This window comes from Octopus sinensis, linkage group LG3 (assembly GCF_006345805.1).
Source record: "Octopus sinensis linkage group LG3, ASM634580v1, whole genome shotgun sequence".
Classification (NCBI taxonomy): domain Eukaryota; kingdom Metazoa; phylum Mollusca; class Cephalopoda; order Octopoda; family Octopodidae; genus Octopus; species Octopus sinensis.
This window is the reverse complement of record NC_042999.1, coordinates 36,302,977-36,329,398: the sequence shown is the minus strand read 5'-3', so window position 1 is coordinate 36,329,398 and position 26,422 is coordinate 36,302,977. Positions and strand designations below refer to the sequence as shown.

The 26,422-nt window shown below is 39.3% G+C and overlaps 2 protein-coding genes across 6 annotated transcripts in view; one reads left to right on the top strand and one right to left on the bottom strand.

Annotated features, from left to right (window-relative positions):
* LOC115209226 (aspartate--tRNA ligase, cytoplasmic) overlaps nucleotides 1-11,544 on the bottom strand; it is a 51,497-nt gene extending 39,953 nt beyond the window's left edge. Inside the window, exon 1 of the mRNA XM_029777497.2 lies at nucleotides 11,397-11,544. Within this exon, the coding sequence (XP_029633357.1) occupies nucleotides 11,397-11,431 (35 nt within the window). The 5' untranslated portion in view covers nucleotides 11,432-11,544. The remainder of the gene's footprint in view (nucleotides 1-11,396) is intronic.
* A 1,945-nt stretch (nucleotides 11,545-13,489) lies between these two features.
* Nucleotides 13,490-26,422, top strand: part of LOC115209715 (zinc finger protein 236) — a 217,776-nt gene continuing 204,843 nt past the window's right edge. For 3 of the 5 annotated variants that reach the window (XM_029778210.2, XM_029778208.2, XM_036500927.1), the window contains exon 1: nucleotides 13,491-13,720. In XM_029778210.2, coding sequence (XP_029634070.1) covers nucleotides 13,681-13,720 — 40 coding nt within the window. In that variant the 5' untranslated portion in view covers nucleotides 13,491-13,680. Of the gene's footprint in view, nucleotides 13,721-26,422 lie in introns of all 5 variants that reach the window. The other 2 variants (XM_029778209.2, XM_029778206.2) reach the window with 1 other exon arrangement.

Genomic DNA, 26,422 nt, shown 5'->3' with positions numbered 1-26,422 from the left:
CTGCTCACTGTCAAGAAAATGCTATAGATGCTCAACCTCAGTGCATGTCTGCACATCAGTAAACACGGCATACCCAGCCTTCCATTCAGCAGCTGTTGACAGCAGATGGAGCACCTGACCAGTGGAATGCACCCCTTTCACAAAAAGTGGAAAAGTACGTGCACCAGCTTGGTCAACCAGCAAACAGGGCAAAGGACGACAGTCAAGTGGTAATAGCTGATGGACGCGATATACGCATTCACCACCTCTGCTCGACCTTTCAGGGACAGCTTCCTCTCAGCCCATTTCTGGGTGAGATTGACTACCCTGTTTGTCACCTCGTCCCAGTTTTTCTGCATTTAGAGGTTCGGACTAAACCAGACTGTCCAGCACCCCTTGATGCTGCTGGACAGCATGGACTTGCCTCTCCAGATGCCGAGTTGTAAGTCCACTGACTTTTCCGCATTGAATTTTTGCTCCTATCACTGCTTCATATTCTTGTAGTGTGTCACCAATCAGGTCTATATGCCTGTAGCTTGACACTATGATGGTGACATCATCAGCGTAAGCAGACATACTTCTCCTACATCCTAGATTATGCAGGACACCCCTCAAAGCCTCCAACTTCCACAGTAATGGCTCAAGAGTCAGTACATACAGAAGGGAGGAGAGAGGGCACCCTTGACAGACTGAATGCAAGATGCTGAATGGCTCCAACAAGTGACCATTCACCCGAACAACTGAGCAGATGCCGCTGTACAAAGCAGCAACCCAACCACAGAAAACTGGACCAAAACCGGCTGCCTTGAGGACAGCTGCCAAGTATTGATGGTCAACCCTATCAAAGGCTTAAGATTGATCTAAACTGATCAGAGCCCTACCCTCTCTAATGATGGAGGTTATTGTGAATAGTCCTGGTTGGGATGGCACGTTTGGGCCTCGCCAACCAGCTTGTCCACAAGTGCCAACCTCTTCGCTAATACCTTGGCCAAAATCTTCAGCTCTACATTGAGTAGTGATGGGCCTGATATTTTCTATAACATCCCCCTTGTTTGGGTCCTTTCTCAACAGTGTCACAGCCCCTCAACAGACAAAAGTGGGAATTCTCCCATTCTACTGCCAGTTGCAGTAGACGTCTGCAAACAAGTCTGGCATTGAAGTATAAAGCTCGTAGGGCAGACCATTCCTACCTGGCAATCTACCTCTCATGCAACTCTTCATCATTTCCTGTATTTCCATGGCTATTATCGGCCTTTCTCAGCACTCAGCCTCACTCGCTGAAAGTTGTGGCAGGCTGTCCAGGTACACACCAAAGTCTGCCCTGTTATCAGTCCTACCATTCATCCTGAACAGTCAAGCAAAGTGCTGCTGAAAAGTCGCACACATCCGTTTTAGTTTGAACAACTCACATCCACTCTGATCCACCAAAGACCGAATGGTGGGTTTATTGACACTTTTTGTCTCCGCCATGCAGGCCCATCATGATGCTTTCATTCCCTCATGCTTAGTGAATATGCCTTAGCTCTGACAATAACAATAATAATGTTATATTCCTGGGTGGTCATTTTTGTTCTTGCCAAATAAAGATACACACTATACATTCGTCCTTCACTTGTTTATTATTGTTCTTATTTTATCTCATGTCTATTGTCTGGAAATCTTTCATCACACATCTGTGACCTCTTCAGTGACTCTGCCATCCATGTATTTCCTCCTGTTCTATTTCATCCATCCATGTGTATCCTTATCTGTGCATGTGTGTGCATGTCTATGAGTTTCGTGTGTATGTATGTGGGTTTGCTCAGTATATTATTTATATCCATATCCTTTATATAGATATTTTTTCCATTTATTTACTCATTATCTCTATTTCTTGTATTTCATCATAAGCATGAAGTACAGAGAACAATTGTATAGTATGTAAGATGAATCCACAGGTTAACTGTCAGAATAGGAATGTAGTCAGACAAGATATATCAACACATAGAACAGACATGACACTTAGACAGATTATAGTGACCACACACATAGTAATAAACAAACCAAGCTTCAATAGAAAAGACGAATGGAACAATAACATCTGCCACCACTAGATCATGCAACATAACTAAAGACAGAAAGGAAAAAAGGACACAGATACAAACAGTATAATACATAAACCTATGTATACACACACAAAAGTCACACATGTGCATACTTATGATGAAATAAGTCAATAAATGAAAAAAAAAAACCTATTTAGGCATGGATACAAATAATATAGTAAGCAAACCTGTATACACACACACACTAGTGTACACACATGCGCACACACACACAGATAAGATGCAAACAAGTGCAGATAAGGATATACATCATAGAGAGAGACAGAATGGACTAAACACAACAAAAGGAAACACATGGATGGAAGAGTCACTGAAGAAGTCAAGATATGTGATGAAAGATTTCCAGATAATGGACATAAGATAAAATAAGAACAACAATAAGCAAGTGAAGAACGAATTTACAGTGTTTATTTGGCAATAAAAAAGGAAAACGACCATCCTGAAGTATAATAATATCTGCTTCAACACACAATTTCACATCAGGAATCTTGCAAAACGAATTCATAAACATAAAATAATAATCTTTATCTTTTTACTTGTTTCATCCACTGAATTGTGACCATACAGGGGCACCACGGTGAAGTCAAACAAACACAAAGACACACACGTACATGTGTGTATGTGTCATCATCATCATCATTTAACATCCGCTTTCCATGCTGGCATGGGTTGGACGGTTTGACTGAGGACTGGTGAGCCAGAAGGCTGCACCAGTCTCCAATCTGATCTGGCAGAGTTTCTACAGCTGGATGCCCTTCCTAATGCCAACCACTCCGAGAGTGTAGTGGGTGCTTTTATGTGCCACCGGTACGAGGGCCAATCAGGCGGTACTGGCGACGACCACGTTCAAATGGTGTTTTTTATGTGCCACCTGCACAGGAGCCAGTCCAGTGGCACTGGCAATGACCTTGCTTGAATGTTGTTTTTCACATTCCACCGACACAAGTGCCAGTAAGGCGACGCTAGTAACAATCATGCTCGAATGGTGCTTTTTATGTGCCACCGGCATGGGGGCTAGTCAGTGGCCGTGGCAACGATCACACTCAGATGGTGCTTTAGCGTTTCACTGCATGGGTACCAGTCAGGCGGTGCTGTCATTGGCCACATCAGCGAATTTGATTTTAATTTCACTTGCCTCAACAGGTCTTCGCAAGCAAAGTTTAGTGTCCAACAAAAGAAAGGTACGCATAAGTAGGCTGGTTACACCCCTGGCATAGGTCACAGGTTATGGTCTCACTTGGCTTGCCGGATCTTCTCAAGCACAGCATGTTTCCAAATGTTTCGGTCACTAATCATTGTTTCGGTGAGGCCCAATGTTCGAAGGTTGTGCTTCACCACCTCTTCCTGGGACTACCTCTTCCACAGATTCCCTCAAATGCTAGGGTGTGACACTTTTTCACACAGCTGTCCTCATCCATTCACACCACATGACCATACCAGCACAGTCGTCTCTCTTGCACACCACATCTGATGCTGCTTAGTTCCAACTTTTCTCTCAAGGCGCTTACACTCTATTGTGTATGCACACTGATATATATATATATATATATATATATATATATATATATATATACGCTTAAATATTTGTTGTGCAAGATTTTTTATGGCTAAACTGGCAATATGACCATTCCGAAATATAACAATATATATATATATATATATATATATATATATGGCAGGCTTTGTTCAGTTTCTGTCAAACAAATTAACTCACAAGGCTTTGGTTGGCCCAGATATCTATAGTAGGAGCCACAAGATGCCACAACATAGGACTGAACCCAGAACCGTGTGGTTGGGAAGCAAGCTTCTTACCACACAGGCAAAAGAGTTTGGTTTTAATTAAGAATCAAAACCAAGTTGCAAATAACAGTTGTTTTAACAACCATTTTTAACATAGGCATAAGACTACAAACTTTGGCAGTAGCTTATTAAATTGACCCGAATACTTCACTGGTACTTTATCAATCTTGAAAGAACGAGAGCCAAATTTGACTTCCCTGGGATTTGAATTCAGAAGATAAAGAACAGGAACAAATATTGCATGGTATTTTTTCTGAAATTCTAGCAATTCTGTAAAACCACCATCCCAAAGAAAATGTTTATCTTAAGCCTATTAGCTCATGAGTCTGGAGCTTGCCTGGGTTTCCAATGCTGTTAGACACCCAAGAGCACAAGATTACTACTGAACAGGATGCCAGTCCATTACAGAGTTAACCCCGACTACTACCAGTGTTCATTTCACTTGAGTGGACTGGGACAACATGAAATGATGTGCCTTGTCTAAGGACCAATGTGCTGCCTGCTCTGAGAATCAAATCCATGATCCAATGATTGTGAGCTCAATACTCTGATAAGTTATGCATCTTCACCATCTCCCACCCTACAATATAAATAATTAAAAAAAACCAATTTATTTTGATAAAATACAAAGTCATTTTCAACAGGGGAAGGGTTAATAGTTAACTGAATTTCACCTCAATGTATTACTGGTTCTTAGAATGAAAAATAAACTATTTGACCTTGAAATTGTAGTATTTTTCTAAGGGAAGTAGAGTAGTTTAGTCAATTGAAATGACTTCAGTAAACTATTTATCTGAACTTTATTTGCTTATATTTTGGAGTAAACTGACACCCACCCACCCACATGTGACTGGATGAGTCTTATAAATAGATGAGCCAGCAGACAGCTGAGGTCAAACTGTGAGAGCTTTAGTCTCGGTATTGATTCTGCATTGGAGCGTTATTGTACAAATGGTTATAAGCTAACCAACTCTCATTGCTTATTGTTATACGATTATATTTGGTACTATGATATATTGTTGCACACATATCAAATATTGTCACGGATGATATAACAGCTTATTACCATATTTGACGGTATATAAGGCACACTTTTTCCCCTCACAAAAGTGTCTCAATCCCAACCTCCTGGTCTTACATGTGAAACTGAAGCCTCGCATAGGCTTTAACCCTTTAAAATTCAAATTATTCTGTCAAATGTAATGCTTATTTATTCACATAGCTTTGAATTAATCATGCATTATCTTGTAGCTTTGAGATTTCAATTATAGGTTTGTTTACTTTTATAGTATGATATTGTAGGGTAGGTGTAAGAATCTTGTATTTGGTCAGTTTGAACATAAAACAAATAGAACATTTTGGCTGGATATGGTTGGTTTAACCCTTTAGTGTTCAGATTACTCTGTTAAATGTAATACTTTTTCACTCAAATTGTTTTGAATTAATCATTTATTATATTATAGCTCTGAGGTTTCAATGACTTGATAGTTTATTTTTAGAATGTCAATGTAGGTTAGGTGTGAGAGGCTAGATCTGGCTAGTTTGAATATAAAACATGTAGAATATTTGGGCCGGATATGGCCGGTTTAAACACTAAGGGGATAATGCATTAAAAACTTTTAATCCTGAATATTCACTGCTGAAATTAGGGTGTGCCTAATATACCTGTATGTCTTTTAATCCTTTCACTTGCACATTCACCATTTTCACAAACAAGGCAAGGAAAAATCTCTACATGTTCACTTGACAAATTAGAAATAGCACCCAAATTTCCCTCAACTCACAATCCACTGTCTTAATACAGGAAGGGTATAATCATAGATTTTTTTTTTCCATTAAAAGACAGTATGGTCATAGCAAGAATGCCTTTAATCTACATAAGGGCAGAACAAGAGCAAAGCAACAATACCACTTTTACAAACACTAAACTTTGCAAATTCTTAGGGGTTAGAAATAGCAGCAACGTCAGTTCCTAAGGCAGCGAGCTGGCAGAAACGTTACGTTCTGAGTTCAAATTCCACCGAGGTCGACTTTGCCTTTCATCCTTTTGGGGTCAATAAATAAAGTACCAGTTACGCACTGGGGTCGATGTAATCGACTTAATTCCTTTGTCTGTTCTTGTTTGTCCCCTCTGTGTTTAGCCCTTTGTGGGCAATAAAGAAATAAGTAACGTCAGTTCCTATGGAATAGCTACGTTTAAATGGCAATAAACATTACTTCACAATATTTTCCTCATCAAACTAGAATGGTACTTAAGAAGAGAAAATAACTAATGGGAAGCCAGAAAACTTTGATTTACCAACCTGTCTTATACCTAATGTCCTAAAAAGTACAGAAGGACAATTTAGATTATGTAATCCTAAATACTCAAGATTGTGAAGGAAAACATCTTGATCTGTTCATCATCCTTTAAATCTTAAGGCCTTGCAGATTTTTATAGTCCCAGATATCATGATCCTCCGGACAAGTTGGTATGTAGCCTGTTGCTCCACTAAACCTTTCGATTTAAGGCTGAAGGCCTGAAATTTTGTGGGAGGGGACTAGCCAATTACATCGATGCCAGCATTTCACTGGTACTTAATTTATCAACCCTGAAAAGATGAAAGGTTAAGTTGACCTAGGCGGAATTTGAACTCAGAAAGTAAAGATGGACAAAATGCCAATAAGCATTCTGTGTGGTGTGCTAGCGATTCTCTTCTTTTCTCTCTCTTGAGACAGCATTCACCCAGGGTGGGTTGAGCTGGCTTCATTCATCCTCAATGCTGCATCTCTCACAAACGCCGACCAGACCTGTCGACTTGAGGCTAACGACCACGTGATCTCCAACCACTCCTTATTCCAGTGGCGAACACCATAGATATGGGAGCCTAGGTTGGGTTCTAGATCAGCCTTGACTGTCATCAGCCAGGTTTTTCGTCATCCACCACATCACTTTCGCCAACCCTGAAGGGGAGCTGGGGCAATTGCTTCGTAGATGAATTCTCCTGGTTGACGACGGAGGGCATGACCCAGCCAACGCAGACGTCTCGTTAGGATGACTTGTCGGAGGGAGGTGATTTCGCACTGGTGTCGCACCAGTCATCTGCTAGCGATTCTGCCAGTTTGCTACCTTGTGTTGCTCTAATAATAATAAATATGAAGCTGAAAGTGCATCTTGAGTAATGTATGTATGTGTGTGTGTACGTATGTATTCATGTGCATAACTGTGTGTACCCTTGTAACATTATGTGATGGCTGTAAATGAGCATCACCATCATACAAACAATGTTGTTCATATCCAGTCTTCTATGAGAAAAATGTATGGCCATGGGAAATAAAACATTGCTTGAAAATAAGTGAGGGCTGGTGACAAGAAAGGCATCATCATCATCATCGTTTAACGTGCGTTCTCCATGCTAGCATGGGTTGGACGGTTCGACCGGGGATCTGGGAAGCCAGAAGGCTGCACCAGGCTCCGGTCTTATCTGGCAGTGTTTCTACAGCTGGATGCCCTTCCTAACGCCAACCACTCCGTGAGTGTAGTGGGTGCTTTTTACGTGCCACCTGCACTGGTGCCAGGCGAGGTTGGCATCGGCCACGGTCGGATTGGTGCATTTTGCTTCAACGAATTTTGCAAGAACAGATAAATGGATTTTAGATGATGATGATGATGATATGGCCAAGTGGTTAAGGTGTTGGGCTTATAATTGTGAGATTATGGTTTCAAATCCCAAACTGGGCCATATATCATGTCCTTTAATAAGGTACTTCACAATGACCCAATACATTTAGCTGAGACTGAGAAACATGGCAACTAGTGGGTAGACAGGAAGTTAATCCTACTGTGTAGGAGTGAGAAATCATTTTCTATTCTCAACCTAAATACCTTGAAAATCTAGATAAGCTCCAACTTCATGAGCTTTTGGGCTCAAAGCAGACTAATCATTTTTTTAGCACATAATTTTTAAAGCTTTCAATAAACTGTTATGAAGTTACAACTTAAGATGTTTTTCTTTTTCTTTTTAAATTATCAAACCGGAATAATTACTACCAGTCAACTGCTAACAATATGTGCAATAATATTGAAGTAGGTTACATGCTAGAGACTCATATAGGCAATGATGTGGAACAGAGAGGTGAAATACTCAACAATTGGGATGTTTCATTATCAACAGTTACAAGGTCAAATAAATGCTTCAGAAGTCGGTTACTACAATGGCATCAAACTGATGGGCCAAATTGTGAATGTTACTGAAAGATGAGAACTAACCTAGAAAAGATGAAGTTCAGGTTTATGCCAGGACAGCATATTGTACTGATACCCTGTTTCTAAAAACAAATGCAGAAACAATTAACCGAAAATAGGCCATTCTATCTAGCATTTGCTGATCTGGATAAAGTTACATTCTGCAGTAGTCACTAAGTAGGGTGAAATGAATGGCTTGGGAGAATTATATTGGTAAGGTGAAAGTTGGTTATGCATTTAAATTAGTATCCAGTTTTCCATGCTATAACATAACTTCAAGTCCAGCAGCTCACGAGAATTTCTGTATGACAATGACCTAATCCTCAAATGAGAGCAATAACTCTAAATAAGAACTGGCTCAGATTATTATGACATGCCACTCATGCCAGCATGGAAAAGTGGATGTATGATGATGATGATGGTATTTCTATTTTCCTTTCTGGAGTAGATTTTATTAGCTGTGTCAATGAAACAACTATAAGTGACTTTCCTTTTGTAAATTGTGTTGTAAATTTCCTAGTATTATTCTTTCACTTGTTTCAGCCACTTGACTTAGGCCATGCTGGAGCACCACCTTAAAGGGTTTTAGTTGAACAAATCGGACCCAGTACTTATTCTCTGTAAGCCCAGTACTTATTCTATTGATCTCGTTTGCTGAACCACTAAGTTACGGGGATGTAAATACACAGTTGTCAAGTCATGGTAGGGGAACAAACACAGATACGAAGACACACACATAAAGATATATATATATATATATATATATATATGTGTGTGTGTATATATGTACAACAAGTTTCTTTTAGTTTTCATCTACCAAATCCACTCCCAAGGCTTTGGTTGACCCAAAGCTATAGTAGATGTTCAAGGTACCACACAGTGGAACTGAACCCAGATTATGTGGTTGGGAAACAAGTTTCTTACCGGACAGCCACGCCTGTGCCTATGTATCGATAATATTCTTTAAGATTCCCCTCTACATTCCACTCTCCTTTCACAATCTTGTGAACTTACCCACCTACTCACCCAATCAAATCACTATATACACCTCCCTGTAATTTGGGTGTCCACCCTGTTGCATCAACACCATCTTATCTCTCTCTCTCTCCTACAGGAGTAGCCATGTATCTCCTCAACTGCAGACACCTATTTCTGTCTCTCTGTTCATACTCTAACTTCTCATCACCTGACAAAAAAAGCCAGCTCCCTTGACACTACACTCCATTCAGTCAAGGGGTTCTTGTCTTGTAAATTACTCGGTGATCTCACAGCTGCTGGTAAAAATTTTAGAGTGGCTTAAAAAACAATTTAGAAACAGAAAACAATATATCTATAAAAGAAGACTATTCTAGTTTCAATCACACCTAGACAGCAGAGCAGCTGGAGTGAGTGTCACCAGTGGTAGCCCTTGAGAATGCCAAACACCCACCTCTACCTCCTATACAGGTTTATACAAAAGTGCTGCAAACCCCACCCCAAATTGCTCTTGCTCCCTCACTATGCTGTCACACCTAAGAGTTCTGTAAAGTGGCCTTACTGAACCAATACTTTTCCTAATTTATATAAATGACTTGAAAAATTTAATACATTTTTATAATTTAAAATCATATGCAATTTGGGCAACATTATACTCCTCAGTTAATAAAAACCCAGCTGATATATATCTAAATTTTGACATTCAGATATTTCTTATGGGTTCAACAGGTAGAGTGTGGTCTTTGGTTATTCAAAAATGTTTGGTTCTACATTTTCACTTAGAAAATGTTAAAACTTAAACATTTCTTGAACGATACTGAAATTTCCAAGGATTCTAACATCCTGTGACCTGGGAATTCTTATATTCAATGTTCTGAAATTTTGATTACATTGAGCTAACGTTGTTTCCAAAGGGTCTTACATGATGTACTTGAACTTCAACGTTTCTCAGAATCGAGCCCCAACTTTTTATTGAAAATGTTTAAAACTTATGTCTGTCCTCAGTTTGAATGTGCCAGAGAAATCTGGAGTTCTTCCAAAAGGATATCGACCACGCCGAGCAAATTTGAGCTATTTTATTTAATCTAAGTGGATTTTCTTATCGTTTAAGTATTTCAAAATTTGAATTTATAGACGAAAGAAAGACAAAAAGAAACCTAATTATGGTTTTTAAAATTTTTGGTAATCTAGTGAATATTCCTTGGATATTCTCATTAAAAAAATGCTTTCAAAACTGTAAATTCTAATGCAAGAGTTGTCTTGAGGTAGGATAAACAACCAGACTACTTGGGGAGATAGTTTCAGGAATTTCCATATAAGTGTAATTCCGCAAAGGTAGGGATATACCTTTCTACACCTTCCCCACAACAAATAATATGGCAAACAAGATTACGTTAAAGGAGTGGCGTATGTGTCCAAAATGCTTTCAGCATAATACAAACACAGAAACCTAGTATTGCATCAGATAAAAGATGATGAAATATGTATCGTTTCAATGTAGTGAAAATATTTATTAGGGTAAATTTTATTTCTATACAACCAACATGTACACGTAACAATGCTACATGTAACAAAGCTGTCGACTTCTGAACATATGAGCTGATAAAGAATGTAAGCGAAATAATACGTAAAAAATAAAACAAAAAATTTCAGTACACGTGCTAGTCTAGCTGCACGCAACTTATTAGTAACAAAACCGGGAAAGATTTAATTAAATACCGACACTTTTGTTTCTAAAGAACCCCAAAGACTGTAATTCGATCAACGATATAGAACAACAAACAATTTGTTGACTATCCTTGTTGAATGTAGTTGTTATTGCATAAACCATCCTCAGATCAGCCCTCAAAGAGCAAACTGAAAACCGAAGTCGTCCTGGCTGTGACCCTTCTGTTTTTTCCACCGGGCATAGTGTACTCAGGACCACACAATCCGAAGCGTCCTTACTTTTGTGATGGCAAGATCTGTGATTTGAGGGACGTTCGGCTATTATACACGGCAGGTCAGGTCAATAACCACGGCGTGGATCCCCCGTTGGTGTGATGTCGATGTAAAAGCATAAATGACCTGTTTTCATTTAACACATACTCTCATATTTGAATTATGTGCTTCTCTAGTTAAGTAAAATAAAATCTACAGGTTGTATATTTAAAGTTTCATGGCATTAATTGGATGCATCACTGACGATTACCATATGTATGTATATGTGTACATAAATATATATATATATTTAGTGTGGGTATGTAACGACAAAATATAAACTTTAGCAGATAATCAACAAAAACACATAAAGTTAAGTAGGAAATAATTACCCGGGTATAGAATTTGAATCTCCTGTCGACATCATAATGACACGAGCAGCAATAATAGTTCAATTAAGTGTGGACAACAACTCTCCGTCTAAAACCTAACGGAATGACGTGAAATTGGATTAATGTCAACAGTGAGAATGAAGTTCAGCTATCGTAAAACTACCATTCTACAACATACCTATATCTTATATTTATAAACATTACAATTCATTTTTGGTGGTTCAATTATTAACAGTTGTGGATTTTTACCAAAAATTAGTAATACATTTTATAAATTTTCGGCTTGTTGTTGTTTTGCAGCACACTTTCGAACCAGTTTCCGCTGTTATTACGCAAGTTAAGTTTTCTAAAGGTCTCTACTTTCTTTTTCTTATCAACAGTTTTCTTCCTCCCAGTGTTATGACAAAGTAAATAAAAATTAAATGCAAGATTAGCAAGGAGGTTTACATTCAGAAAACCAATTTTTGCTGTGAATTACTTTATAATTCTCACAATTTCCAATTTAATAAATAAATGATGAATGGATATAGGGGAAAAAAAAAGCATATATACATATATATGTATGTGTATGAGTATAGTTATGGTGATGCAAATAGGGAAAATAGAACTCAAAATATGAGTATATGCATATCTTTACTAATATTTAGCAGAAACAACAAAGTGACTCAAGATCCGAGAGTTTCGTGTGTTAGGAAGTGCTAACACACGAAATTCTCGGACTTGCTTCTGCTAAATATTAATACACAAACACACGCATATATATACAGGCAGAGAGAGAGAGAGAGAGAGAAACCTTCTTAATTGTATTATGGACCCCCTAGCAAGTTTATGCATTAGGCCAGTGCTTTTCAAACTTTTTGCTGGAGCGGAACCCCAAGGAAACATTCCACTGGCTCGAGGAACCCCTGTGCAATAATTTAATAGTCTTATGCACACATATCTGCATAGGAGAATTAAAAATTACTGCCGATTTTAGCAGTTTTGTAACTTCTTGCGGAACCCCTGGACTGTACTGGCAGAACCCTGGTTGAAAACCACTGCACTAGGCCCTACCGCATTTATTGACAGCAGACAACAGCATAAAATTTGGACCCTTGACCCATGGAGTCACTGGGCAACTGCTCGGTCCGTCCATGCCTTGAGACGGCAATGTATATAAGCATGCCTCCTCAAGTGTGTCCTCTCCCGATTTTGTTTCCTCATAACTTTTAGAAAAAATGAGCGTTTTTAATGAAATTCCCTGTAAGTGCTTTTTAGGTGGTGCACATTGCAATAAGATCGGAATTTAATGTGGAATAAAAAAAATAAATAAAAAGGTGGGGACCGCACATATACCTACTAACATACACACACGTATATATTACAAAATGAAAGTTGAAATTAGAAAAAAGAAATTACGTGATATGTGTCAGGAGACATAAGTACGCACCGACCATTTTTTTTTTTTTTTTTTACTTAACAAATTCCGATATAATCGAATCTACACTATCTGAAAGGTATTTGTGGAAAATTTCATAAAAAATAGCCATCTTCCTTCAAGTTATGAGGAAACAAAATCAGATGAGTGCACAGTTGTGTAGATATGCCTATATATATATATATATATATATATATATATAGGGATAAGCTCCTTATGAGCGAGAAACCCAGGGTAACCCCGTAAACCGGCCTACCCCACTATAATATATTATATATATATATATATATATATATATATATAAACAGCACTATATTAATTAAAATAACAGGAAGTCAAAAGATGAATTGTAAAAATATTGGAGAATATGAGTGTAACGAACGATAATAAGAGTGAAGGTGAGATATGCAGAAATTAAGGGGGAAAAAAGAGATTAAAAGAGGAAAGATAGATAGGAAAAGAGAGAGAGAAGAAAGGTAGAAAGAAAAAGAGAGAGAGGAAGAAACGAAGAAAAGAGAAAGAGTAAAAGTAAGACAAGGAGATTAGAAAGGAAGAAAAGAGAAAGAGTAATAGTAATAAAGAGAAATAATGTGTGTAGTAGGCAGAGGAGGAAAAAAGAGAAATAGAAAGGAAAACAAAAGAGAAGTTATAGGAGGAGTGAGAAAGAGAGAGTCTATCCCATAGTACTGTGTTCAATATGGACGACAAAGGAAAGGGAAGGAGGCAAATTGGCCCACTCCTCGTGTTTTTAGTGTTGTTTTTTGGGTCTCCACCGGGCCGCCTGTTGCTACATTGATGAATACAATTTTAAAAATAGTTAAGTGTTGTGGACACGTACAGCAAAAACCGTCCCAGTAGCTTTAGAAAATGTCCAGAAGAAAACAACTGAAGCCGCAACACTTTAGCAGTGAGTACTTCAACATACGTATATATATATATATATATATTTATGTATAAAAATATATTTATATATTGACGCACAGATGCAATCATTTACACCTTCGTCACTTTCTATGTATATACTCTGTTAACTTTAATTGGATATCTCTGTTTAAACATCGCAACATTATAATGTCATCCTGCTTTTGATGAGTCGTGTAATTATAGCTGCATGACATGTCATCAGATTAACAAATATTTTATGTAATCCTACCCTATTACCTGCCCGAGTCAAATGCGACTCTAAAGGGATTCAAGTTGATTTCGTTCTTATAGACAGTTCTTCCAAGGGAAGCAACTGTGGTTATGGTGCACACACACACACACACACGCGTGTGTGTGCGTATGCACACATATCTGTGTGTATGTGTATATATGTATATGTATGCAATCACTCGCATATATCGTCAATGTTGGGAGTTTTCAACATTAGTTTACTCCGAGTTTCACGTTACCGTTTTCCAACACACCCGCATATATATATATATATATGAAATTTATTTTATAGAAGGAGCTTCTACAGGACTAGAACTGTTTCATTCAAAAGAAAACATCAGGCTTCCTGATGATTTCTTTTGAATGAAACAGTTCTAGTCCTGTAGAATCTCCTTCTATAAAATAAATTAATTTACTCTGCTATGTATTGAGTACCTTATTTACTGTGGTTAACCCCGACTCAACCCGGGACCTACATATATATATATATATATATATATATATATATTTAACTGCCAGAAAGAAAAAAAGAGTATTCAAAGATTAATAATATATATTATTTTTGTAGAGTCAGTGAAAGTTTGTTTACAAACGAGTAAAAAAAGCACTCAGTACATGAAGAAAAGTGTATATTTGTATATTTTAGAAGTTGAAGCTTCTTGAAGTATACACTCCAAGTTTAATGTCTCTAGTTACCGAAACAGTTCATTTGAATAATTAATGATGTGAAACTCGGAGTTTCAAGAAGCTTTCTGTGTGTCTTCAAAGATAACAGAAACAAGAAAACAATAAGAACCAAGACATCCCCTTTTAGGATCAATGCTCCTCGTTCCCTCTCGAGGGAGCGATATTATTGGAAGGTATCGAAATCGTGAGGTACAATGCGAGCTGTGTTGCAAAAGCAAAAAATGAAAAAATAAAAGAAATTATGTTCGTACATATCTTACTAGTATATGCGTGTGCATGTATGAATTCAGGCATCACTCCCTGGTTAGGCTCACTTCACATTCATGAAGTCTCCGATTTGGTTCTATGACATTCACAGTCTGATTCAAACCATATGTGTGAAATTGAGTTGATGGAACCTGTGAAAGCCCATCAAATAGAGTACCTCGTAATTCAAAAGAACATCCTTGTCACATTCTCTTAGGCTGATTCTACCTGAAGATTACATTAGGAATATAAATGTTTTTGGAATATTCATCCACTTACACTATAATTAATTTATGAGGTACTTCAGTTGATTGAATTCCTGCAATGCTCATCATTGAAACCAAAGGACATTCATTTGATTTTTACTTTATGTTTTGGTGTGTATGTGTTTAAGTATATTTTAGCTTATGGGATCAAGGAAGTTGAGAGTGATCTAGCCATTGATAAGTTCTCTGGAAGTGATAACCAATTTAGCTGAAATGTACTGGAAGTGTGGTCCTCACCTTATCTCAAGGCTTACTGGATTCTTCCACAAAGTGTGGTGCCAGGAGGACATTTCACTGGAGTTCAAGGATGTCTCATTAGTCCAACTCTTCAACAAGAAAAGAAAAGGGCTTTTTCTTGCTGTCAATCACTGGGTTAGGGTTAGGGTTCAACCACCTGATTGCCTATCATGAATAGAACCTTCTTTCTGAGAGCCTGCATGGCTTTAGAAAAGATCATGATACAGTGGACATGTGATTTGGACTATGCTAACTTCAGAAGTTTTAGAAACACCAACATAAGCTCTCTATAACTTTTTGCAGACTTACAGAGGTATTTTGATACTGTCAATTGCATTGTGGCTCTGTGCAGATTTCCTGTCAAGTTTATTTTCTATAATAGAAATATTAAAATTACTAAGTCTCTATAAAAGAGATTACGGCAGCGTTTACTGGAAATTAATTGTTATCGCCATATTAATATGGCATTCTTATAGATATAAGAATAATCGCTGCCGCTGGTCAGCTCCATGAGGCCACCGCCATCAAGATAGCTATTGATACACGATCTGTATCCATTATAACCTTCGAACAAGGGAGGTCAGCCGCTTCACACTGCCAGTCCGACAGCTACAGACGCGTTTCGGGGTATTGCCCCTTGTAAATGTAGCGCAGTCAGACCCGCAGGTGTCGCCACTGACCTCCCTTGTTCGAAGGTTATAATGGATACAGATCGTGTATCAATAGCTATCTTGATGGCGGTGGCCTCATGGAGCTGACCAGCGGCAGCGATTATTCTTATATCTATAAGAATGCCATATTAATATGGCGATAACAATTTATTTTCTATGTTATGCTCATTCTATAAGGGCTTGCTTGCTGGGGTAATCAAGGATAAAGAGCCAGTGGCAGTATTCCAAATCACAAGCTTTGCAAAACAGTTGTGCATCGGCACATGTTTCCACTATGATGTTTTCTATCATATTGACTGATACCTTCATCATCCATTGTTGTATTGATGGTAAGTTTTTCAGCTTTAAAAAATTCCAAGCTGAAACCATGGTGAAGAAGGAAGTGGAGTGCCAATTTCTGTTAGCAGATAACTGTTCTCTCAGTCTAGATTCAGTGTTTGAGATGCAGCAGTTAAGGAACAGGCTCTCTTCTGACTGCAATCAAAAGGAGTATGTGATACCTGCCATCATGGTCAGGGATCAGATTATACTGGCCATTTACAGGTCCACATACCTTGCCAACAGCATTTCATGAATCCTCTACATTGACGACAAAGTCAGCAGTAGAACTACCAAACTTAGAAATCCTTTCACTAGACTTTGAGTAAGAAAAAGGCCTCAGCTTCAAAACTGAAACCATGTTGAAGATCTACAGAATTGTTGTTCTGCCAACTTTGCAGTATGTCAATGAGATATACATTGTTTATAGTAGGTATGCCAAGAAGCTTAATAAATTCCACATGAGTTGCCCAAGTCCTTGGTTGTGTAGTGTTGCCTGGTAGCCATACTTCCCTGTGCTGGGCTAAGTTGCACTAGTCTGGTCACATTGCAAGAATAGAGGACAAATGACATTTCTCGAATGCTTCTTCTTCTTCAGCGAATTGATAATTGGGGATACATTCAGCTGATGTGTGATGGTGCAAACACAACTAAGACATTCTCAAGGCCTTCCTAAATTTCTTCACCATTATTAATCCAGAACTCTGCCTGACACAGTGTTGTAAAGAATGGTATTATATTTGTGTAGGTCAGGAGCAGACAAACTGAGTAGAAGAAGATGGGAAATTTCAGCGCATCCTCCTTCCCCTCCACTAAAGAATGACTTGCAACTCCTGAGCATCCATGAGTAATGCATAATCAACATCCATACTAAATGATATATGAGGACATGTTAAGAAGAGTAGTGGGGGGCTTTTGTGTGTGTGAATATATATATATATGTATGTGTGTGTGTATATATATATATATATAATATATATACCCACACACACATGTACATATATATGCATATAGACACAAACACACACACACATATATATACATGCATATATGTATGATGTGATGTCAAGGCAAGATAACGTACATGCATACACACACACACATATATATATATATTATATATATATATATATATATATATTTTTATATATATATATATTATATATATATATATATATACATATATTTATTTAGATGTCTGCCTGAGGGATATGAAATCTCTTTATATAAACATTGAAAATTGGGGGGAATATTGCTGATGATTGCTCCTGCTGGAGGCTGTAACTAGACAAAGGTTTAAAAAGATGAGAAAAGCAGATTTGGTAGCATAGTAGCACTAGGAGCTAGGACAAGAGTGACAAAGTGTGCATTTACTGCAACCAAGACTGTTACTCATATGTGGTTCTCTACAATCACAGCAGATGCTGTCTTGCCCAAAAACCAAAACAAGGGTTTCCAGGCACAGATCTTTGCCCTCACAAAATTAACAGACAGACACCTTTACAATAAATATATATTTCACTTAGGCATTGCCTATGTTTGTGTGCATATATATATATAAATTAAATTAGAGATAAAACCACTATTAGGCAAATCAAACAATGAAAAACTTAAACCAAAACATAAAAATTATTAATATAATATACAAAATATATAAAATTAAAAAATTTTAATTATTTAAATTTAAAATTAAAATTATTAATTTATATTTATAAATTTTTTATTTTTTTATTTAGTTATATTTATACTGTGAAATTAGATTTAATCCTAAATCTAATTTTTCCCTGTAAGTTTGGATTTACTCCCTAATATATATATATATATATATATATATCATCATCATCATCATCATCGTTTAACGTCCGCTTTCCATGCTAGCATGGGTTGGACGGTTCAACTGGGGTCTGGGAAGCCCGAAGGCTGCACCAGGCCAGTCAGATGTGGCAGTGTTTCTACAGCTGGATGCCCTTCCTAACGCCAACCACTCCGAGAGTGTAGTGGGTGATTTTATGTGCCACCGACACAGGTGCCAGACGAGGCTGGCAGACGGCCACGCTCGGATGGTGTTTTTTATGTGCCACCGACACAGGTGCCAGACGAGGCTGGCAGACGGCCACGCTCGGATGGTGTTTTTTTATGTGCCACCGACACAGGTGCCAGACGAGGCTGGCAGACGGCCACGCTCGGATGGTGTTTTTTATGTGCCACCGACACAGGTGCCAGACGAGGCTGGCAGACGGCCACGCTCGGATGGTGTTTTCTTATGTGTCACCGACACAGGTGCCAGACGAGGCTGGCAGACGGCCACGCTCGGATGGTGTTTGTTACGTGCCCTCAGCACGGAGGCCAGTCATTGCGGTACTGGCTACGGTCACGTTCGGATGGTTTTCTTATGTGCCACCGGCACTGGTACCACAAGGATACAAATTCCATTGATGTTCATCTATTTTGATTTGGTTCGATTTGATTTGATACGATTCGATTCTCACTTGCCTCAACAGGTCTTCACAAGTGTCACAAGAAGGAAGGTATGCACAGGTGGACTGACTACGTCCCAGGTAGGGGCCACGGATTATGGCTTCACTAGTCTTGCCGGGTCTTCTCACGCACAGCATACTTCCATAGGTCTTGGTCTCTAGTCATTTCCATGGTGAGACCTAACGTCCGAAGGTCGTGCTTCACCACCTCGTCCCAGGTTTTCCTGGGTCTACCTCTTCCACGGGTTCCCTCAACTGCTAGGGATTGGCACTTTCTCACACACCTCTCTTCATCCATTCTCGCCACATGACCATACCAGCGCAATCGTCTCTCTTGCACACAACAACTGATGCTTCTTAGGTACAACATTTCTCTCAAGGTACTAACGCTCTGTCGAGTAAGTACACTGACATTACACATCCATCGGAGCATACTGGCTTCGTTCCTCACGAGCTTACGCATGTCCTCAGCAGTCACGGCCCATGTTTCACTGCCATGTAGCATAGCTGTTCGTACACATGCATCATACAGTCTGCCTTTTACTCTGAGCGAGAGGCCTTTAGTCACCAGCAGAGGTAAGAGCTCCCTAAACTTTGCCCAGGCTATTCTTATTCTAGCAGTTACACTTTCAGCGCACCCACCCCCACTACTGACTTGGTCACCTAGATAGCGGAAACTATCAACTACTTCTAGTTTTTCCCCCCGGAAAGTGACAGAAGTTGTTTTCTGCAGATTTTCGGAGGTCAGTGCTCCAGAGCACCTGCCACATACAAAAACTATCTTCCCAGTTAGCCTACCTTTGACATTGCTGCACCTCTTATGTGTCCATAGCTTACACTGGGTACATCTTATAGAGTTTCTACCTACACCTTTTCTACAGATCGAACAGGGCCATCTTCCTGATGATATTTGTGGGTTTTCTACCTTTCTACTTATTAGTACTTTGGTTTTAGCTAGGTTGACTCTAAGGCCCCTCGATTCTAAACCCTCCTTCCACACCTGGAACTTCTCCTCCAGTTCTGATAGTGACTCAGCGATTAGAGCGAGGTCGTCAGCATAGAGGAGCTCCCAGGGGCAACCGGTCTTGAATTCCTCCGTTATTGCCTGGAGGACTATGATAAATAGGAGGGGGCTGAGTACTGAACCCTGGTGGACCCCAACCTCTACTTTGAATTCTTCTGTGTACATGTTGCCAACTCTAACCTTACTTACGGCATCTCTGTACATGGCTTGCACAGCCCTCACCAGCCATTCATCTATCCCTAGTTTCCTCATTGACCACCAGATGAGGGATCGGGGGACCCTATCAAAGGCTTTCTCCATGTCAACAAAAGCCAGGTACAGGGGCTTATCCTTGGCTAGGTATTTCTCCTGCAGCTGCCTTACCAGGAATATAGCATCAGTGGTGCTTTTCCCTGGGACAAACCCAAACTGCATCTCATCTAAACTAACTCTCTCTCTAATTAGTTGGGCTAAGACCCTCTCCGTAACCTTCATTACCTGATCCAACAGCTTGATACCTCTGTAATTTTTGTATCCAGGGCATCACCTTTACCTTTGTAGCAGTTGACTAGTATGCTGCTACACCAGTCATTGGGTATGACTCCTTCGTGTATCACCTGGTTGACTATACGGGTGACTAGGTTATAGCCGACACTGCCAGATATTTTGAGCATCTCTGCAGTAATTCCTGATGGGCCTGGGGCTTTCCCTGTCTTCATGCTCCTAACTGCCTTAGCTACTACGGAACTATCAACTCGGATAGCTGGTCCCTCTGTTGGGTATATATATATATATCATCATCATCATCATCATCATCGTTTAACGTCCGTTTTCCGCGCTAGCACGGGTTGGACGGTTTTGACCGGGGTCTGGGGAGCTAGGTTCTGCCCCAGGCTCCAGTCTAGTCTGGCAGTGTTTCTACAGCTGGATGCCCTTCCTAACGCCAACCACTCCGCGAGTGTAGTGGGTGTTTTTTACGTGCCACCTGCACAGGTGCCAGAGGGGTCTGGCATCGGCCACGTTCGGATGGTGCTTTTTTTATGAGGGGGGGGGGGCAGAAATATAGGGGAGCACCAGTGGGGAGGGGTGGTTCAGAGAAATTATGAGAGGTTCTAGGCAAGTAGAACGTAGGATATCAAGAGAGGGGTAATGCATGGTGAAATAGCGTATTGAAGAGGGGTGTTCGAAGAGTAGACACCTATAATGGTGGTGGGAGAAGCGACATCCGGTATAGATGGAGCAAAAATATAGAGATATCCGGTATTGGTGGTGGGGGTGGGCAAGGGCGGGTGCACCGGGAATATGACGGGCTGGCTTAAAAATGCTCTTAGCAAAGGAAGAGGGGGGATGGCAGACAGCGTAAAAGAGAGAGAGAGAGAAGGGATATAGCGGAACCCCGCGGAAATGGGCCGCCATTGAAAAAAACCCCTGTATGGAGAAATAATATGCAATACGAGGCGAAGCTGAAAATAGTAATAATAATAATAATAATAACAACAATAATAATAATAATAAGCAAATTTTCGACCGAGGATCAAAGGGACAATACTAATACTAATAATGATAGTAGTAATAATAAATAAATAATAACAGCTCAACCACAACATTAGATTAGAAAGACTCTCTTATCTTGGGAACATTTCGTTCTTCGGCCTGACACGGGAATATGACGGGCTGGCTTAAAAATGCTCTTAGCAAAGGAAGAGGGGGGATGGCAGACAGCGTAAAAGAGAGAGAGAGAGAAGGGATATAGCGGAACCCCGCGGAAATGGGCCGCCATTGAAAAAAATATATATATATAATGGTATGGCTGTGTAAAGAAGTCTGCTTCTCAACCAGGTAGTTTTGGGTCCAGTCTGACTGCATGGCATCTTGGGGAACTGTCTTCTATCTCCTCAGGTTGACCAAATTCTTCTGAGTGAATTTAGCAGATGGAGACTGAAAGAAGCCTGTCATTATCTGTGTCTATTTGTCTTGACATCACATGATAGTTGTAAACAAATGTCACTGTCATACATGCAGTGTTGTTTGTTTCCAATCTTCCATGAAAATATGTCGAGGCATGGGGAAATATTACTTTGCTTGGAAACTAGTGAAGTTGGTAGGAGGAAGACATTTTTGTAGCAAACATAAATTCTTTCTAATTTTGGCACAAGGCCAGTAACTTTTGAAGGGAGGGGGAAATTAATTACATTGATCCCAGTGCTCAACTGGTACTTTTTTATTGACCTTGAAAATATGAAAAGCAAATTTGACCTAATTGATCTTTGAACTCCGAATTATAAACAGCTGAAAGAAATGCTCCTAAGCATTTTGTTCAGTATAGTTATTGTTCTACTAGCTTGCCAACTTTAGAGCAGACACAAATGACTGCCTATACCAGTGGTTTTCAGCCAGGGTTCCGCCAGTACAGTCCATGGGTTCCACAAGAAGTTACAAAACTGCTAAAATCGGCAGTAATTTTTAATTCTCCTGTGCAGATATGTGTGCATAAGACTATTAAATTATTGCACAGGGGTTCCTCAAGCCAGTGGAATGTTTCCCTGGGGTTCCGCTCCAGCAAAAAGTTTGAAAAGCACTGGCCTATACACTGACATCATTTTTAAGCAGTACATAAACTGCATCAAGACAAATAGGAAAAACAAAAACACACACATACACATATATATGTATGGCAGGCTTCCATACAGTTTCTATTACACAATTTCACTCACAAAAGTACTATGCAGTGGGAATGAACCTGAAACCACTTGGTTTACGGTGTGTAGCCATTGCCATTCTTGCAACTGTTAGTGGACATAAAGTGATGTATATATATTTCTTTACTACCCACAAGGGGCTAAACATAGAGGGGACAAACAAGGTCAGACAAAGAGAAAGTCGATTACATCGACCCCAGTGCATAACTGGTACTTATTTAATCGACCCCGAAAGGATGAAAGACAAAGTCGACCTTGGCGGCATTTGAACACAGAACGTAACGGCAGATGAAATACGGCTACGCATTTCGCCCGGCGTGCTAACGTTTCTGCCAGCTCGCAGTGATGTATATATATTATCTCTGATGTTAACAAAGTGGTCAAGTGGCCATCTTAATATTTATCCAGAAAAGGAGCATATTTCTTCAAAGATATTGAGAAAGAAAATGAAATTGAAGCAAGTTCTTACATAGGCACAAGATAAAGATGGGCAGAATGGAGAATTGGAACTGTGTGACATTAGTTCTCATGAAAAGCATTAGCAATAGCTTCAAATGGTAACTGAACTCAGGATGAAGTCAACAGGGTCGAAATCTATAAAACTAGATGTCCATTGGTACCCCTCTGCCAACCCATGTGAAGCTGTGTGGCAGAATGAACTCAAACCAGTATGATATCTAGTTCAAATTCATGGCTTCCACATCAAACCGTGATTGGAGAGAACATGCTGAGGCCTTCGTCCTGCAGTGGACTGAACATAGGCAGTCCAATCCAGTCCATGCATATGCATATATACTGAGAGTTTGCTCCAGCATCCTACCACTACAATCCTTTTTCTCCTTCAGCCATGTATCTTCTCTATAGCAAGACACCTTTGCTTGTCTCTCTGTCCAACTTTTAGTCTTTCTATACCTGGCATAAAGCCACCCACCTCCACCATCCACTCTTAAATATTTTTGGCACGCCGTGCCAGTGGCACGTAAAAAGCACCATCCAATCATGGCCATTTGCCAGCCTCGTCTGGCACGTAAAAAGCGCCCACTACACTCACAGAGTGGTTGGTGTTAGGAAGGGCATCCAGCCGTAGAAACATTGCCAGATCAGACTGGGCCTGGTGTAGCCTTCTGGCTTCCCAGACCCCAGTTGAACCGTCCAACCCATGCTAGCATGGAAAGCGGACGCTAAACGATGATGATGATGAGTGTGACCTTTTTTTGCCCCTCCTTTTTTTCATTATTCTTTTCTGTCTTGTACATTACATGACAATTTTACGAGTGCCAATGGTACAAAAATAGCACCCAGTACACACTGTGAAGTAGTTGTTATCAGGAATGGCATCCAGCCTTAGAAACCATGCCAGAGATGACAGTGGTACTTGACATGCCCCTGCAGCTTGCCATTTCCCTGTCAAACCATCCAAACCATGTCAGCTCAGACAGTGGATGTTAAATAATAATAATGATGATGTTATATATACACACCCACACAGTAATATACATATGTACACCTATATCATATATATCAGCACAGGCAAGTCTGTGTGCATTAGAAGTTCACTTTGCAACCATGTGGTTTTGAGGTCAGTCCTATTGTACGGCACACAACATCTTGGGCAAGTGTTTTCTACTATTGCCCCTTGTTGACCAATGCCCAGTGAATGAATTTGATGGAAACTCTGTTAAGCCTATTGTGTATGTATGTGATGTGTAGATATATATATACACATACATATGCACACACACACACATACATACATAAATACATACATACATGCATGCATGCATACTGGTGGGAAAAGTGCATGAATGTTGATAATTTGCTTGTCACTTTTGGAGCAAAGCAGTACTGATGTCGACATACTGACATGATAGCTTGCTCTGCACTTAACACCTGTGGAATATAAATAAAAATGCTTACCTGAAAAGCAAGTGAGTATTTGTGAGAGGAAGGCTTCTTGGCTGTTAAAATCCCACCTCAAAAATTAATTCACATCTCAGTGACACTAAGACAGAAAGAAAAGAACATGGATATATATATATATATATATACACACACACAATGCATAAAAGATATATAGCTATATTTTCTATCTTTTACTTGTATCTGTCATTTGACGGTGGCCATGCTGGGGCACTGCTTTGAAGGGTTTAGTTGCAAATTGACCCCTAGTACATATTATTTTAAGCCTGGTACTTATTTTATGAATCTCTTTATCTGAACTGCCAAGTTACTAAAACTTAAAACAGACCAACATTGGTTGTCAAGTGGGACAATCACACATGCACATACACACAACAGGATTCCACACTGATTCCATCTACCAAATTCACTCTCAAGTCATTGGTCACCCTGGTGCTTATAGTATAGATCAGTGGTTTTCAAACTTTTTGCTGGAGCGGAACCCCAAGGAAACATTCCACTGGCTCGGGGAACCCCTGTGCAATAATTTAATAGTCTTATGCACACATATCTGCACAGGATTTTAAAAAATTTCTGTCGATTTTAGCAGTTTTGTAACTTCTTACTGAACCCCTGGACTGTACTGGCGGAACCCTAAGGTTCCGTGGAACCCTGGTTGAAAATCACTGCTATAGATATACTTACTCAAAGTGCTGTGCAGTGAAACTAAACACAAAGCCACATGGTTGCAAAGCTGAGCTTCTTAATCATACAGCCATGCCTGCACCGATATATATATATATATATCATCATCATCATCGTTTAGCGTCCGTTTTCCATGCTAGCATGGGTTGGACGGTTCAACTGGGGTCTGTGAAGTCGGAAGGCTGCATCAGGCCCAGTCTGATCTGGCAATGTTTCTACAGCTTGATGCCCTTCCTAACGCCAACCACTCCGTGAGTGTATATATATATATATATATATATATATATATATATATATGTATATTGATATATTGTTAACAAGGGAAAAATACACACATTTATGTATATATATATATATATATATATATATATATATATATATATATGTTGTGTTGCTGAGCTGGTTTATCTATGCTAGCATGTTAAAATGACAATAACGACACCTCTGATTTTTCAACCCTTCTCTAACACTAACTGCCTCTCTTTTACCATTTACTAAGTCATGATGATGGACTATTACACATAGTAAATCTTTCCCTTTTGTCTTTTCTTCCTTCCATTTTCTGTCTGTCTCTTTCTTTCTCATTCACTCTTTCTCTTCCCCTCGGCTACTTTTGGCTCTTACATTCAGTAACTGATTATCTCCTGTTCTCTCTCATTCTGCCTGCCTGACTCTCTCTCTCTCTCTCTCTCTCTGTCTCTGCATTTATTACTTTTATAAATATGACAAAATGTATAATGTAATTTTAGCCTTTGTAGAAATGGATGTTGTGGCAATCATACCTTTTATAAAGGTATTGGTGGTGTAAATTGTAAATGAGGGGGGGGAAAAAAAACTACAAAATACAAAAGCCTCAGCTAAAATAATCAAAATTATTTTATGAACAAAAGCAGAGTCCATTAATGTTTTTTTTTTGTTTTTGTTTTCTTGGCAATGGAAATACTTTGCATTATCTGGTTCACTGCTTCACTGTTTTGAATTGAAAATATTGCCAAAGTTGAGTCTGCCTTTCCACCATTTCGTGCTGATGGTTCATCAATTGGATTTGTGTGCATGTTTGTGTATGTGTGTGTGTGTGTGTGTGTGTATGAGTGATTATGTGCACATGTATATGAGTGATTGTATGTGTATTGATGTTTTCTAGTATAAAAGCATGAGATAGCTGTAGATATTTATGGTAGAAGCGTGTGAAATTTAATGTATGTCTGCATATGACTAAGATTATTACAATGAAGCAATGAGGGAG